General features: G+C 44.0%; 1 protein-coding gene and 1 pseudogene across 2 annotated transcripts in view; one reads left to right on the top strand and one right to left on the bottom strand.

Annotated features, from left to right (window-relative positions):
• Window positions 1–17,142, top strand: part of FAM222B (family with sequence similarity 222 member B) — an 81,869-nt gene that overhangs the window by 59,030 nt on the left and 5,697 nt on the right. For both annotated transcript variants that reach the window (XM_045986381.1, XM_045986382.1), the window contains one exon: window positions 12,847–12,968. In XM_045986381.1, coding sequence (XP_045842337.1) covers window positions 12,887–12,968 — 82 coding nt within the window. In that variant the 5' untranslated portion in view covers window positions 12,847–12,886. Of the gene's footprint in view, window positions 1–12,846; window positions 12,969–17,142 lie in introns of those variants that run through there.
• On the bottom strand, window positions 5,585–5,995 carry LOC123930132 (annotated as a pseudogene).

The raw sequence follows: 17,142 nt of genomic DNA, 5'->3' as shown, positions 1-17,142 counted from the left end.
TGCATTCTTACCTTGGTTATAGTTACTGGCTTTATAGTTCAGCTTGAAAGAATTTTCACTGAGGGCTGATTAGAAAGTGTTAGGCTAGCCAAAGGATAATAGAGTTCCAGTGCCGAGTACTGGTCTGGGACAGGCAAGTCCCTAGATCCATAGGAAAGTCAGTAATTACATTCACACTTAAAAAACAAAACCATGGCTTAGAATTGTATGTATTTGTTGTATTTAATAGTGTAAGAAGAGGGCTGTGATAGGTGGTCAATAAATATTGATTGAGGACCAGCTATTGCATAGTGCAGTTTTTCAGACATTTTTGTCTAAGCCCACAATAGGGATTGCTACCCACTAAAATATATATAAATGAGATATTTGAAGTGAGAATCATTAAACAATAAGCATTCTGACTTTATGAATTTTTTGTTCACTTTTTTTTAAAAGGCTGGTCACAGTCTGCAGATTAGAAAATACTTGTCTAATGGAATGAGCCACAAGTCTAGGAGTTAAGACAGAATTTAATATGAGGTCCACTGTTGCAACTGCATATCACTGGACAGGTAATTTAAATCTTTCTGAGCCTGGGTTTCCTAATTTATAGAAGAGGAATGATACTTGTTCCATCTCAATTAAGAGATTGTTCTAAATTTCAAGTGAAATCATTTGTATGAACATGCTTCAGCATATAAAGAACTATAAAATGTGAGGTGATGGTTTGGTTCAGTTGGCAAAATAAAAAGTGACCTGAATTTTAATAGATTAGGAAAGTGATAATAGCCAACATTTATTATTTTTTTAAAGGATTTTATTTATTTATTTGACAGAGAGAGAATGCAGAAGCAGGCAAAGCAGCAGGCAGAGGGAGAGGGAGAAGCAGACTTCCTGCTGAGCAGGGAGCCTGATGTGGGACTCAATCCTAGGATCCTGGGATCATGACCTGAGCCACAGGCAGACGCTTAACCGACTGAGCCACTTAGGTGCCCAATAGCCAGCATTTAAATAATTGTTCACTATGTGTTAGTCACCAATATCAGTTAGACACTTGAATGGTTTGTTTGTTTTTTTAATGTTTTTGTTTTTAAGTAAGCTCTGTGCCCAACATGGGACTCCAACTCACGACTCTGAGATCAAGAGTCTCATGCTCTACCATCTGAGCCAGCCATGTGCCCCAGGCACTTGAATGTATTAAACTTGTTTAATCCTCACAACAGGGGCACCTGGGTGGCTCAGTCATTTGAACATCTGGCTTTGGCTCAAGTCAAGATCCTGGGATCAAGCCCCGCATTGGAGCTCCCTGCTCAGTAGTTGAGTCTGCTTCTTCCTCTCCCTGTGCCCTTACTGGTGTGCTCTCTCTCTCACTGTCTGTCTGTCTGTCTGCCTCTCTCAAATAAAGAAATAATATCTTTCTTTTTTTTTTTTTTTTTTAAAGAGAGAGAGAGAGGGCACAAGCATGGAGAAGAGCAGGCAGAGGGAGAGGGAGAAGCAGACTCCCCGCCGAGCAGGGAGCCTGATACGGGACTTGATCCCAGGATACTAGAACCATGACCTGAGCTGAAGGCAGACGCTCAACCAACTGAGCCACCCAGGCGCCCCAAGAAATAAAATCTTTTTTTTTTTTTTTAAAGATTTTATTTATTTATTTGACAGAGATCATAAGTGGGCAGAGAGGCAGGCAGAGAGAGAGAGAGGAGGAAGCAGGCTCCCTGCCAAGCAGAGAGCCCGATGCGGGGCTCGATCCCAGGACCCTGAGATCATGACCTGAGCCAAAGGCAGAGGCTTAACTCACTGAGCCACCCAGGCACCCCCCCCCCCAAGAAATAAAATCTTAAAAAACAAAAAACAAATAAGGATCTTCACAGCAATCCTGTGAAGTAGGTACATTTTACAGATGAAGTTAAGTGCCTTCCCCAAGGTCACACTGCAAGTAAGCAAAAGAACTAGGATTCAAACCTAAAATCTTGTCTTAACTACTTTGATATAGTGTCACTTGTTAATCCAGGTTTCTTGGAGGTGATTTGAACTGTGGTTGACATTTATCTGCATGTGAATTTTGCCCATATAAAAACTTAACCAGAGGCACCTGGGTGGCTCAGTGGGTTAAAGCCTCTGCCTTCGGCTCAGGTCATGATCCCAGGGTCCTGGGATCAAGCCCCGCATCAGGCACTCTGCTCAGCGGGGAGCCTGCTTCCTCCTCTCTGCCTGCCTCTCTGCCTACTTGTGATCTCTGTCAAATAAATAAATAAAATCTTAAAAAAAAAATTAGGAGGCTCATGCTAACTTTATTAGATGAATATCCCATAATTTATATAACTGTTTCCTTGCTTTAGGACATTTAGATTGTTTCTAGTTTCTACACGACTATGAACAACACTGAAGTGAAGAGAGTCCTATATAAATCTTTGTTTGCATCTCTCATCGATTGTTCCTTAAATTAGATTTTAGAAGTGCAATAACTATGTTAGAAAATAGGAGTATTTAAAAAACTGTCCATGCAGGGGCTCCTGGGTGGCACAGTTGGTTGAATGTCTTGGTTTCAGGTCTTGATCCCAGAGTTGTGGGATCAAGTCTTGCATCAGAGTCTGCTTAAGATCCTCTATCACTGGGGTGCCTGGGTGGCTCAGGGGGTTAAAGTCTCTGCCTTCAGCTCAGGTCATGATCTCAGAGTCCTGGGATCAAGCCCCGCATCAGGCTCTGTGCTCAGCAGGGAGCCTGCTTCCTCCTCTCTCTCTCTGCCTGCCGCTCTGCCTACTTGTGATCTCTGTCTGTCAAATAAATCCTTAAAAAAAAACAAAACAAACAAAAAAAACCCCGCAAAGATTCTCTAATACTCTGCCCTTCCCCTCCCTTTTCTCTCTCTCTCTCTCTCAAATCAGATCTTTAAAAAACAGAAACACAAAAACTATTCATGCTTATTTCCAGAAAGAATGTATTAATTTAAACATCTCACTTTAGACTCAATCTTAGGAGACAAACTGAGGGTTGATGGAGGGGAGAGGGTTGAGAGAGGGAGTGGCTGGGTGATGGACATTGGGGAGGGTATGTGTTGTGTGGTGAGCTCTGTAAGACTGATGAATCACAGACCTGTATCCCAGAAACAAATAATACATTATATGCTAATTTAAAAAAATAAACATCCTACTTCAGTGATTCTTCACTATATCCCTGACTCTGTATGTTTCAGTTTTTTTCAAACATATTTGTCATTTTTTAAGGAAAAAATCAAATCTCATTCCACTTAATTTATATTTCTTTAATTATTAGATAGTTGTACTATTTCTACATATATTTAGTAGTTGCTTATATTTCTCCATACAACTTTGGTGGGAGCCATGTGAAGACATGGCTTATATGGATTCAGATGTTGCTGTGGATCCTGTTTCTTTCACTCCTTCCATTCATAGCTCTTCAACACTTGTTCAAAATTTCATTTAAGCTATTCTCTGCGGTTTTGATAAACTACCCTCTTATGCAGTGCAAATCAGTGTTACTTATTACATAGCAAAAATACTGATCTGTAAATAGTCTTTTTTTTTTTTTTTTAAGATTTTTATTTATTTATTTGACAGACAGAGATCACAAGTAGGCAGAGAGGCAGGCAGAGAGAGAGGAGGAAGCAGGCTTCCCGCAGAGCAGAGAGCCCGATGCGGGGCTCAATCCCAGGACTCCGGGATCATGACCTGAGCTGAAGGCAGAGGCTTTAACCCACTGAGCCACCCAGGCGCCCCTGTAAATAGTCTTTTGAAATTTCTAAATGCAGCAGTGAACTTTGATGAGACACATTAGACTCAGAAAAGAAAGACACATCTGTACCAGGGTCAAGAAAACATAAGCACACGTGGTCCAAACGCTCTTACCTCAGCTTATTTCCGAATAACACCCTGGAAATATATACCCAGAATGGGGGCAGCTAAGTGATTGCCCTTAAACCTCTTCAATTTCTGTCACCCTTCAGACTTCAAAGTCAGACTCTAGACTGGGTTAGAGGGCTTACTGTCTGGTAAGGTGTTTCTGATGCAAGGGAGTCACTAAAGAAATTGGGCCTCTGTTGTACGTTGTGCAGTTGAGGGGAGGAGAAAGGGCATGAATAAGCAACTTGTTTAGCTGTTCTCTAAACATATGCTTGCCAAAATTTTTTAACAGCCTGCTAAATTCTTAAAATTCTTTTTCTGTGTTGTAGCTGTGGGCTATATAAGTTTACACAAACTAACTGGGGAACTGCCTTTTCTATTTTTATCAGAATGAATACCATCTGGGTCTGCCTTGTTTTGTTTTCAGGGCCTATTAAAGGTCTTTTTAGACACCCTCAAACTTAAAATTGTACCCAATTTTTTTTTTTTTTTTTAAGATTTTATTTATTTGACAGAGAGAGAGATCACAAGTAGGCAGAGAGGCAGGCAGAGAGAGAGGAGGAAGCAGGCTCCTCGCGGAGCAGAGAGCCCGATGTGGGGCTCAATCCCAGGACCCTGAGATCATGACCTGAGCCGAAGGCAGTGGCTTAATCCACTGAGCCACCCAGGCGCCCCAAAATTGTACCCAATTTTGATATCTTTTTAACAGATTCCCCTTTTAAAAAATAGCTTTGGTCTGTTGCCTCAGTTTCCCCATTTGGGTTTGAGATAAGTACTTGCCTGCAACTTCGGAGCTTTTCCTGATTTCTATGGGACTCAGGGTTTTGAAGATTAAAAATTGCCACAAATTGTAACATTTGTTTAATTATATTTCATCTGAATAATAATTTAAAACTTTCTGATTCAGAACAAGTTTCTACAGAAAATTGTAAAGGTAATGATCCAGTATTTGTGTCTTACTTCAAGGAAGCAGTTTCTTCTGGTTTCTTTTTTCTTCTTGTCCTGCTGGGCACAGTCCCAGGTACTTGTGAGCAAAGTTCTACCCAGTCGGACAGCTCTGCTTAACAATTATGAATGGGGTTAAATGCAATGGTCAGTCTTTGTTTCTAAGATGGTTCATCTTAAGTTATAGTGATCCAGTCCTGATAGGCCTTTGGAAACTCAAGCCTTATTGCATACCATGATGAAAAATTGCAGGTTCTGATTTAGCTGCCTACAAAGAACACAGCCTGCATTTTCACATTTTTAGGAAAACTGATTTCTACTTAATGGAGATTAAAATACAGAAATCAAATGATACATTTCAATACAGTGTAAATAAAAAGTAGTACCTGGGGCTTTTTTTCTTATTTATTTGAAAGAGATCACAAGCAGGCAGAGAGACAGGCAGAGGGAGAGGAAGGGGAAGCAGGCTCCCTGCTGAGCAGAGAGCCCGATGTGGGGCTCGATCCCAGGACCCTGGGATCATGACCTAAGCTGAAGGCTTTAACCCACAAAGCCACCCAGGCGCCCCTCCTTTTTTTTTTAAAGATTTTATTTATTTGTGAGAGAGCACGAGTGAGTTGGGGCAGGGGGAGAGGGCGAAGCAGACTCCCTCCTGAGCCTCACAGGGTGCTCGGTCCTAGGACCCTGGGGTCATGACCAGAGCCAAAGTCAGGTGCTTAACCTACTGAGGCACCCTGGGGAGTGTGTGTGTGTGTGTGTGTTTGACATCTTTATTGCTTTAGAGGTGGGAGGGCAGGTGCTCAGGAGCTCTTGGTAGGGGTGGGCTGATTCCTCTTCACCATCACAGGCTTCTGGCTGCATGGGATAGCACTGGATCTGTGAATGGCAGCCATGCACAGGTCTGGGCAGTACTTGTTCTTATGGGTCATGTGCCTGATGCTGCAGGCGGAGGGGCATTCCTGTTCGTGGTGGTCCCTTGTAGGAGGTGGAAGGTTTTCACTGGCTGGATCTCCGCTTTCTGTCCACTGCTAACCTTTGCCATTGGCTGCCAGCTCCATACCCACTGCCTTGCAGTGAATCGGGTAGAAGCGGTAGTGGAAGAAGTCTTAAGCCTTCAAGTTACTGGGTTCTGCGCTGTATGTCTTCTTGTTCCTTTTGATCAGGAAGCTGGAGTAGTTGTGCAAGAACATTCATTGCTGGTGGGTGGACATGGCAGCAGCTCCTCTCACTACAGCAGCCAGAGCCGGAGAGAGCTGCCCAGGCATTTTTTTATCTCCTCGGTGCTCTCACAGGTCACAGGGCGAAGGTACCTGCCCCACGCATATGCACAGGCACTCGCTGATGCTTCTGTTATCCATGTCTCAAGGATGTAAATTCAGATAATTTCCGGATCCTGAGATTAAAGTATATGCTATTTTCTTCAGGAATGTGAGCCAGTGATACTTATTCAGTGTCTGTTATGTGATAATCTTATTCCTAGTCTGTAACTTAGAAGGATAAAATAAAAGACAGGCTCTGGTCTAGGGACACCCAGTCACACTCAGGTGGAAAAGTTAAACTGTCTGGGGAGCATACTCTCCTGGTACCAGAGTAACACATTCAAGAGAAAGCACTGGGTCATAGATGAGTTAAATAATTACAGGATCCAGGAAGGAGCATCCTAGCTGAAGAAGAGAGAGTGCTAGGGATTAGGGTGAGGTGGGACGGGACAGAAAGAGTACCTGTTGTCATAGGTTCTGAAGAGCAGTTAGGAGAGGAGTAATGTTTCCAAACCCAGAGTAGGAATGGTTTGCAGTAGGGGTGGTTCTGAGCTTTCAAAAAAGTAAGCCCTGGGCACCTAGCTGGCTCAGCCTGTGGAGCATGGCACTCTTGGTCTCGGGGTTGTGAGATTGAGCCCCACATTGGCCATTGAGATTACTTTAAAAAAATGTAGGGGCCCTGGGTGGCTCAGTCGGTTAAGTGTCTGCCTTCAGGTCAGGTCATGATCCCAGGGTCCTGGGATTGAGCCCCACATCGGGCTTCCTGCTGACTAAAGGAGTCTGTTTCTCCCTTTCCCTCCACCCATCCCCGTTTTGCTCGCTCTCTTTCTGTCTCAAACAAATAAAATCTTAAAAAAAGTAAGCCTGGAGTGAACATTTGTTCTCTTCCCTGCCTCCCTAGAATTCTGGGGTCACAATTCGAAGTGATTTTTTGCTCCCCTTATAGGTTAAAGATGGAAAAGAAAGATGCCTTTGAGCAGTGGCTGAACTTGATTCAGGTTGGGTAATTAGTGAAAAGTTCGATTTAATTGGAAGTTTACAGTTAAACCTGGACTGACAGAATTACCCACTGAATAGATTATTTTATTGTGACTGACTTTGCAGAGTCTGATTGGATAAACATGTAATTTTTACTGTCTATTGTCCTGTTTATTTTCCCCAGAGCAGTATTTTGGTGTTTCCCGTAGGTTTTCGCCTAATTTCTTGGACCCCACAAATAAAGAAAGGAACAGGGAGCAAGCAGTAGGATAAAAATTTTTCCGTTATCAAAAAGTAGTCTTTTTAAATAAGCCTTTAATTCGCAGATGAGAAAGCTTTAATCAGAGATACTGAAGACTCTTAAATTAATGCAGTTTTGTGATAGTAATCTTATTCTCCTAAGATGCGTGTCCACAGGATTTTCACTGTTGTTTGTATTTTATAAAGCGAAGGCAAATGAGGAGCATAATGTTTCTGTATCTGTAGTCGCAGAGATGGCACTGGTGTCAATTTCAGATTTTTTTTTTTTAAAGATTTTATTTATTTATTTGACAGAGATCACAAGTGGACAGAAAGGCAGGCACAGAGAGAAGAGGAAGCAGCCTCCCCGCAGAGCAGAGAACCTGATGCGGGGCTCGATCCCAGGACCCTGGGATCATGACCTGAGCCGAAGGCAGAGACTTTAACCCACTGAGCCACCCAGGCGCCCCTCAATTTCAGCTTTTAATTAAAGACCACAAATGACAAACTAAAATTTTTGAACCACAGCTTGAATCAGAAAGTTGGCTAGGGGCGCCTGGGTGGCTCAGTGGATTAAGCCGCTGCCTTCGGCTCAGGTCATGATCTCAGGGTCCTGGGATCGAGCCCCGCATCGGGCTCTCTGCTCCGCAGGGAGCCTGCTTCCTCCTCTCTCTCTGCCTGCCTCTCTGCCTACTTGTGATCTCTCTCTGTCAAATAAATAAATAAATAAATAAATAAAAATCTTTAAAAAAAAAAAAGAAAGTTGGCTAGTTAACCTCTTTTTTGAGGGGGTGTTCTTTTTGAAGGTGGGGGTTGCAGACAGGGAAGGGAAAGCAGGAGAGAAAATGGCAAAGAAGTGTAGTGGGAGGCAGTAGATTGTGGGTGGTGAAACTGGTATGGAAGTGATGGCTCTGGACCACTTCACCTCGCCCCAGAGCCCTGAGTAAAAATAAATCCTTTTTCTAGCACTCCATCTCCTCTCCTCTCTCTTCCCTGCCTTTAATGGTCTTAGAAATGAGCAGGGACAAGCACACAAACAATGACTGAGGTTTTCTAACCGCCACAGAGATACTCCCAAGGTAGAGATAGTCCTTTATCAGACGCCATTCAGGAAAACAGTGTGTGACATCACAACTCTAATATAATCTCCAGCAGTCTTTTGACAGGGATGGTGGAGGGTAGGGATGGGGGAGCAGATGGAAGTATTTTTGAATTTTCCCAGTGGGCACAAGGGTTTTGTTCCTTAATTAGAGGTAGTCTGTTAAATGCTCACACTGGTGCTAATGTCCCAGGAGAGTTTGAGCACCTTCGTTCTGGGTTTACTGGGATATTACAGTCCCCCTGCTTAGGGAGCATACCAGCTGGCAGCAGGAAAGCTGGCTGAGAGCTCACTTGGGCTGAGCTCTGGATTACTACTTGATTCTGTTTGGAAGTCAGGACTTGAATTTTGAGGTCCCTTGAGAAGTTAGTGCTAGTGTTGATTTCTGTCCCTACTTGTGCTTCTGGAAGTAACAACTGTAAAATTATATTGAAATTTGCTTTTTAGAAAAAGCCAGGTGATAATCAGAATGTGTGGGTGGTTTGAATTTTGTGTGTGTGTGTGTGTGTGTGTGTTTTAAGATTTTATGTATTGGGGCGCCTGGGTGGCTCAGTGGGTTAAAGCCGCTGCCTTTGGCTCGGGTCATGATCCCAGGGTCCTGGGATCGAGGCCCACATCGGGCTCTCTGCTCTGCAGGGAGCCTGCTTCCTCCTGTCTCTCTGCCTGCCTCTCTGCCTACTTGTGATCTCTGTCTGTCAAATAAATACATAAAATCTTAAAAAAAAAAAGATTTTATGTATTTATTTGACAGAGACATGGCTAGAGAGGGAATACAAGCAGAGGGAGTGGGAGAAGCAGGCCTCCTGCCCAGCAGGGAGCCCCATGCGGAGCTTGATCCCTGGACTCTGGGATCATGTCCTGATCCGAAGGCAAATACTTAATGACTGAGCCGCCCAGGCATGTGGGTTTTGTTTTTTTTTTAATTTTCTAAGATTCATTTATTTATTTTTAGAGAGAGACAGCGAGAGTGTGAGTGGAGGGAGGGCCAGAGGGGGAGAGAGAGAAAATCCCCAGCAGACTCCCCCGCTAAGCGTTGAGCCCAACACGGGGCTGGATCCCAGGATCCTGAGATCATGATCTGAGCCAAAATCAAGAATTGGATGCTTTAACCTACTGAGCCACCCGGGTGCCCCTGGTTTGAAGTTTTTATTTTTATTTTCACTTTTATTTTTTTATTTTATTTTATTTGTTTATTTGACAGAGCCAGAGAGCACAACTGGGGAAATGGCAGAGGGAGAGGGAAAAGCAGGCTCCCTCCTGAGCAGGGAGCCTGATGTGGGGCTTGATCGCAGGACTTTGGGATCATGACCTGAGCTGAAGGCAGATGCTTAACCAGCTGAGCCCCCCAGGAACCCCTGGTTTGAAGTTTTTAAATAAAGGCCTGTGCTCTGCTACCAGGCCTCCAGAGGAGTACTTTATATTGTATATCCTGGCTGCTAGAATGGGTTCTGGAAGGAAGTTGCTTCCTTCCTGTTTCATCACAACCCTTGTGACCTTGCCATATTCACTGCCTTCTCTGCCCAAGCAGAATCTAATTCGTAACTAAAGTTGAAACTGGTCAAGGGGCTTAAAGTCTTCCTTAAGTACAGAGGGCAGTCTTTTGGAAAGGATGGCAGATAGATCCCTGAAGTCTTAAAGAAAGGGTCACAAAATGGAGGCTGTACTCTTAGCAACCTTGACAATGAGTTTTCTAAACTTGCTGGGTGGTTCTTGTTGAGGACATCATCATGGAGGGCTTCAAGCTGTGGTATCTTTCTTCCTCATTCACCCCCCTCCTGTCCAAACTAAAGGTTGACTTTCTGGAGTCTTTTTCCTTTTATTTTTAAGTAAGCTCTACACCCAGCATGGGGCCTGAACGCAACCCTGAGATCAAGAGCTTCATGCTCCACTGACTGAGCCAGCCAGGTGCCCTAACTTTCTGGCATCTTGACAGAATTCACCTATTATTTTTACTCCTTTGTTTGCTATTAATAAATCCATTATTGTGTCTTTGCCACAGTTTAGCTGGTTTAATTGTCTTTTCTGTTGAAATCCAGAGTTGTGGTTTTGAGGAGCAGTATGTTATGGTCAACTTGGGCGATCCACAGCCCCCCACACTCATCTCTTTCTGGTTGTAGAGCATCAAGATTTAATAGGTCTATCAGAGATTGCTGTGATCTTGCATAGTTTGGTGCCTTCCCAGAAGTACAGGGGAAGAGTGTATCTGCAAGACAGCCTAGTGAGTGTGTTCTCTGAACCTCCATGTCACAGCATCTCCGCCATCTGGATGAAGTACAAGCAGGGAGGCGAAATGTACTTGGCTAGTTGGAGGGGCTGCAAGGAGACCATTGTGACTGAAAGTAGAGTCAGCAAGAGGGGCAGCGGGGGTTAGAAGATGAGGTCAGAGAAGTAGTAGTAACAGATTGTGGTAGGCCTTATGGACCTGTTAGGATTTTGTATTCAAAGTGAGATGGCGATCTTTGGAGATTTTTGAGTTGATATGATTTCTAATTAAAAAAGTAAATTACTGGGGCGCCTGGGTGGCTCAGTGGGTTAAGGCCTCTGCCTTTCGCTCGGGTCATGATCCCAGGGTCCTAGGATCGAGCCCCGCATCGGGCTCTCTGCTTGGCAGGGAGCCTGCTTCCTCCTCTCTCTCTCTCTGCCTGCCTCTCTCCCTACTTGTGATCTCTATCTGTCAAATAAATAAATAAAATCTAAAAAAAAAAAAAAAGGCAAATTACTCTGGCTGCTATGTGGAAAGCAGACTGGGTGATAGGGGCAAGGGAGGAACAGAGAAACCATTTAGAAGGCTATTGTAGTAATCCAGGCTAGAGATGATGCGATGGCAAGTGGAATTATTACCTATCTCCAAGAAAGGTTGGGAGACCTAATTAAGAAAGCCTCACTAATGCCTCACATACAGCCCATTTCACAATCTTAGGCTCCAGTATTCGCTAATTCCCTTCTTTTCCTTGGATTTTGCCCTCTTCTATATTAGGGCCATAGGGGAGAGGTTATTAAATAAAGAACAGCTTTCACAAGGGAAGGAATTATAAGCAGTACCTCAGTCATTTGACCCCAACATAAGCCTTTTTATTTCTTGAGGTGCTGCAATTGGTGCCCTGTGTACATTCTGTTATCCCACCCACCGGAGACCTGAAAAGGTGGAATCTGTGCCAGAACTCTGGGGCAGCTCCATTCTCATTGAGACATTTTCTTTCTGCAGTTGCTATCTTAGACAGTTTGAGCAGCCTCTTTTTACAAAGTATCTTTTCAGCTACCTGGCCTTACAAGCTGGAGCTCTCTGATGCTCATCGTGACAAGGTAGTTTCACATACCTGAGAGGGCCCTCAAAGAGGAAGAAAGAGGATTTGTGGTCTTTGTTGAACACTTGAGCTCTTTCCCCACTCCTCTTTTGTTGGGATTAAAACCTTAACGTGCCGCCTGGATTCCTGGGTTTTGCAGTAAGGAAAAGGAATTCCATGTATTTTATTTTAGTATATTATGTTTGTTTGAGAAGAACCTGGTCCTTGGTACACAGGGAGCTTATTCCCTACAGAGGCCACATGTGGTTGGCTTTTTTGGGCAGGTCTTGTTGGTAGACATTACTGAGGAAACTGCCATCTTGACATAATGTCAGGATCACTGTCCTAGAGAGGGCTGCTAGCAGCCTACAACCACCTTGATTTATTCTGGGAACAATGCAATTTTTTTTTTTTTCTGGGGGCCAGAGGGGTCTAATTGTGTGATAGGCAGTAGGAAAGGTAAATCCCCAGAAACTTATAAACAGAATTTGCTTTAACAGTGCTTAATTGTATATCCTAGGGAGCTTTGCCCTTTCTTCCTTCTAAAAGTGAGCTCAGATTACTGCCATTGCAAGTTGGACTTTGGGTGCCTTTGCAGCTCATATACTGTACTGCTTCTGGAAATGTCTGACTGCCCCTGCCCTGGTCAGTTCTGTAAATAGACTGAGTCAGGACCTATGAAGGCCAGCTCTCTTCAGGAAACCTGTTCTATTTTCAGGGAGAAATAATTTTTTCCTTCACCTCAGTTAGAATCTGCCCTAGCCTTTCTGGTCCTGCCTTAGCTGGGGCACAGATGAGAGCTAGCATGCCATGTATCTGGCAATCCCATGGGCCTGCCCAAAAGTAGTAGGGAGAGGCTGTCTGTAGCAAATGCACATGCCAGAAGTGCATCCACAGCTGGTGAACATTAAAGACTTTATAGGTGCACCGTATTTCCCAGTTATTTGTGTGGATAGGTATTTCCAGTTTTCATTCCCCCTCCAATGCATCTGTGCTGACTGAAACATCATTTTAGCCACAGTAATAGTTGAGAGCAAATTATTACTGCAGATAAAAACATAGATGTATTTTCAACCAACATGCTGCTAATTAAATTGCTTATCTATCTAAACGTGGGCCTCTGCTGCTCATATCCGATGTCCCTGGTATCTTCTTGAGTGAGTTGCCTTGTATTCATGCTCTCGTTTTTTCGTTCATTGCAGTGTGAGTGACTGCCCCATGTTGTGTTGATGCCAGTCTGCCATGCTAGCCTGTCTGCCAGGGCCAGGTGACCTGTCCTTTCAGCTTCTTTCTCACACGCAGATGAACACTGGACTTCAGAAATGTAAGTAATCTGGATCCCAGAGAAGGACGTGACCCTTATTTTGTCTCTACATTTGGGTAATCACAGAGGCACATCATGGGTATGTGACCGTGAACTTTGGTGCCTCCAAGATATTTTTCAGCACAGACAGCAAGAAGGCAGCAGCCAAACTTGTTAGCACTGTGGACACTTTTCTGATCAGAGAGATTCCTCAGTGTGTGTCATCTGAATTATCGTTGTTGCTGATAGCTATCTGTTGAGCAACAAAGCTATATGGAGTTTTACAGGATATATATGTCACCCTTCAGAAAGGTGTTTCAGTTTGAACCCCCATGAGGAGTTGAATGAAAACTCACACTCTTGATTATTTATTGTATCTCTGAAACATACTCCTTACCCTTTTCTGTCGTTCTGGACTCTCTGAGCATTCTCTACCATTCCCTTTGGCTTTGCTTTCTGCTGAACCAGTGACCTCAGTTCACAAGTCAAGAAGCTTTCACCTCCAGAAGGGACAGGGAGCTAACTTTATCAGTCTCTCTGGGTATATTCCAGCTAATAAAATTGCCCACAAGATTGAACTTTTGAGAACTATTAGATTTCTGTCTTTTTTCCTTTCTTTCCTTCCTTCCTTCCTTTCCTTCTTTCCTTCCTTCCTTCCTTTCCTTCTTTCCTTCCTTCCTTCTTTCTTTTCTTTTCTTTTTTTTTTTTTTTAAAGTAAGCTCTACGCTCAATCTGGGCCTTGAACTCCCAACCCCGAGGTCAAGAGTCACATACTCTTGACTGAGCCAGCCAGGAGCACCAGATTCCTGGCTTCTTTCCCTGCACTACAATGATGTGCAAGGAAAAGATTCTCTTCCTAGCTCATTACCATGTACAGTGTCTTCAAGTATAAATATTACCCTAAATTTGGGATAAACCTTCTTTTTCAGAGCAAAAAGGGAAATCATTGAGGCATCTTAGGCTTAACCTTTAATATAAAGGTGCTTCAGCACCTTACCCAAATCCTTTATGACAGGGGCTGGTAAATTTCTTCTGTAAAGGGCCAGATAACAAGTATTTTAGGTTTTGTGGGCCATATGGTCCCTGTTGGATCTACTCAGAGGTGCTGTGGTAGGGCAAAGGTAGCTATAGATGACATGTAAACAAATGAGTGTGGCTGTGTTCTGCTGAAACTTTTTACACAAACAAAGCAGTTGTATTTTGGCCCACAGTCTATAGTTTGCTTCCACCTGCTGTATGAGATCATCTTCAGAAGTTGAAAAGGGGGGTGCCTGGGTGGCTCAGTCGTTAAGCGTCTGCCTTTGGCTCAGGTTATGATCCCAGGGTCCTGGGATCAAGCCCCATATCGGGCTCCCTGCTCAATAGGAAGCTCCCTCTCCCACTTCCCCTGCTTGTGTTCCCTCTCTTGCTGTCTCTCTCTCTATCAAATAAATAGATAAAATCTAAAAAAAAAAAAAAAAGTTAGGGGCGCCTGGGTGGCTCAGTGGTTTAAAGCCTCTGCCTTCGGCTCAGGTCATGATCCCAGGGTCCTGGGATCGAGCCCCGCATCATCGGGCTCTCTGCTCTGCGGGGAGCCTGTTTCCTCCTCTCTCTCTGCCTGCCTCTCTGCCTAATTGTGATCTCTGTCTGTCAAATAAATAAATAAAATCTTAAAAAAAAAAAAAAGTTAAAAATGCTCTAGTCTCTTGACATCCTTTCTTTGAAGGAGAGTAAGGCTCAGCCTGGCTAGTTCTGGAATTTTACCAGTGAATCCAACTTGTGTAATGACAAAGCTGAAAGTTAAGTTTTCCTTCTGTAGCTGCCTGACCCCATAGGCAAGCTATATTATGCTGTACCAGCTTTTCCCTTAGTCTTTCTCTTGATAAATGATGATTGTCAGGTGATAGAGTTGTACATGCTCCTTGGCCACTGAGATCTGCATGCTAACTGCATTTTGACTGCTTCTGGGGTTCCAGGGACACATCTGGAGAAGGAAGTCTACTTGGAAGCATGACAGAGCAGCTCACTGACTTTATTCTAGGTTCCTTCATGTACTCAAACAGCTTTACCCAGAGATGGGGTATCACGGGGGTAGCTTTATCTTGGGTGCTGACTTGGGATTTCCAGTCCTTTTCTGCCCAAATCAACCTCAGAGGTAGTCTCTGCTAACCAGTGTTTTCAGATTCTATTCAAGAATTGAGATAACCTTCTTTCCTGGTTTCCGGCTTGTCTGTCTGTTTGAGGAGGATAGTGTTTTAGAATCCCTTTGTCTCACTTGGTTGCTGTCCTTAACTATATCCAAGCCTTTGCAGAGAAGAAAACCTGATGGTGTTTTAAGCTTATTTGTTTTCTTCTCACCTCTCCCAAAATGTATATGAAAAGAAGTTCTGCCATGTCACTTACAGCTGTTAGCATGGAACACTGAAGGTGAGATGGAGCATAAACTCTCCTTTGGGAACCAGAACCAAGGTCCTGCTCAGAGCCAGTTTTGTGACTCTGCTTTTCAGCCTTTCTCTGCCCCTCATCCTCAGGAGGGTTTTACGAGTTGTTAGAAACACAGAATTCAGTGTCTGGTGGGGCAGGGATAGAATACAAATGTTTATTGATTATTGTGCTTTATATTGTAAGAGCTCAGGCAGGAGAGATATAGCAGGGGTCTGGAGGTGGGGTATGTGGTGTCTTGGCCAGCACTCTAAGTCACCTGGCTAATCACTTTCCCCAGGCTTACCCCACTATGGGTACAGAATCACAGGATTGATCCCTTCTCACACCAGCATTTCCTCCTCTCCCCTTTCTTTTCTTCGTAAGAGGATGTAATGCATTTCCCACCCTAGATGTGGCATTTGCCATGGGGCAGTCTGGATTAAGGAACACCTTAGCTTTGGTGGGTCTTGCACTTGGTAGAGGACCACAGTTTGGATTAGCTGGATACCCTCCTAGAGCTTTTCTAGATTGTATATTCCATGATGTTAACTTGTTTTGAGAGTTCTCAGCTGTTTGGGAACTTTATTTAGAAAAATTTTCTCTGACCCATCTTTTCCCAGTTCCTTAGAAAATGTGTTTTTGAACACCCCCCCCCCCCCCATTAACTGCAAGCCTCTGCTCTTCCCCAGCTCAACATCAGGTATATCGTGGTGGCTCAATAAATATGTTTAGGTGAGTGGCTGAAATGACCAAAGGTCCTTGGTCCTTAAATCATTCATTCATTCATTCGTTTAGATTTTATTTATTTATTTGACAGAGAGCAGGAAAACACAAGTAAGGGGAGTAGTAGAGGGAAGGGGAGAAACAGGCTCTTGACGGAGTGGGAGCCGGATGTGGGGCTCGATCCCAGGACCCTGGGATCATGACCTGAGCTGAGGGCAGACACTTAACTGACTGAGCTACCCAGGCACCTCTCAAATCATCTTTTAGCCAACAGCTCTGACCTCCTCCATTATAGAGTATCAGGGTTTGGTACCAACCTCAAAATTACCCAGTTTTACTACTTTTCTATGCCTGTCTGCCCCCTAGTGGAAGGGCTTGGAAATGGTGAATTGGCCCAGAAACTGAATAAGCTGTAGAAATCTCAGAAATATTAGCTAATCTTTGTTGATTGCTTACTATGTGCCAGGCACGATTTTGAGTGTATTTATGCATATTCTTATTCGTTCCTCAATAACCCCATACGAGAAACTTTCATCTTTCTTTTGCGGAGGAGACCTAGAGTAGCCCTTGCCAGTGTCACATTAATGTTCAGTGACTGCGCTCGAACTCCCTCTTGGGTCAGATTCCAAACCCAGTGTTTGAAACACTCCCTGTGCCTCTCCATCTATTGATAGAGTTTCCGGCTGCATATGGTACTTGTGTCTTCTGGCCTTCGAGATGGAAGGATAAACAGGGAGGCCCCTGTGGGAAGCTGGGATTCAGGGAGATACCGGCCTTCACCACCTGCCCCCACCTCCTGCAGTCCCCAGAATAGACAACACTGCTTTCTGCTACATTTAAGTCCCAGCCTCAAGTCCAGTGGGCTTTCTCCGTCAGGTTACTTTTTCTGTCTGTTCAAACTCAACCAAACCTGCTGTCCTTGAATAACTTTTGATAGTCATGGTTCCTGTTCACAGAGCTTTTTCCTATTCACAGAATCTCTTGATCCTGGTAATTCTGTGAGGTACAGGGGTTCCTGGGGGTGGCTCAGTTGATTGAATGTCCGACTTGGTTTCGGCTTAGGTCATGA

This window comes from Meles meles, chromosome 18, assembly GCF_922984935.1.
Source record: "Meles meles chromosome 18, mMelMel3.1 paternal haplotype, whole genome shotgun sequence".
Lineage (NCBI taxonomy): Eukaryota > Metazoa > Chordata > Mammalia > Carnivora > Mustelidae > Meles > Meles meles.
Note: the sequence above shows the minus strand (reverse complement) of the source record. Positions and strands in the feature narration are given on the sequence as shown.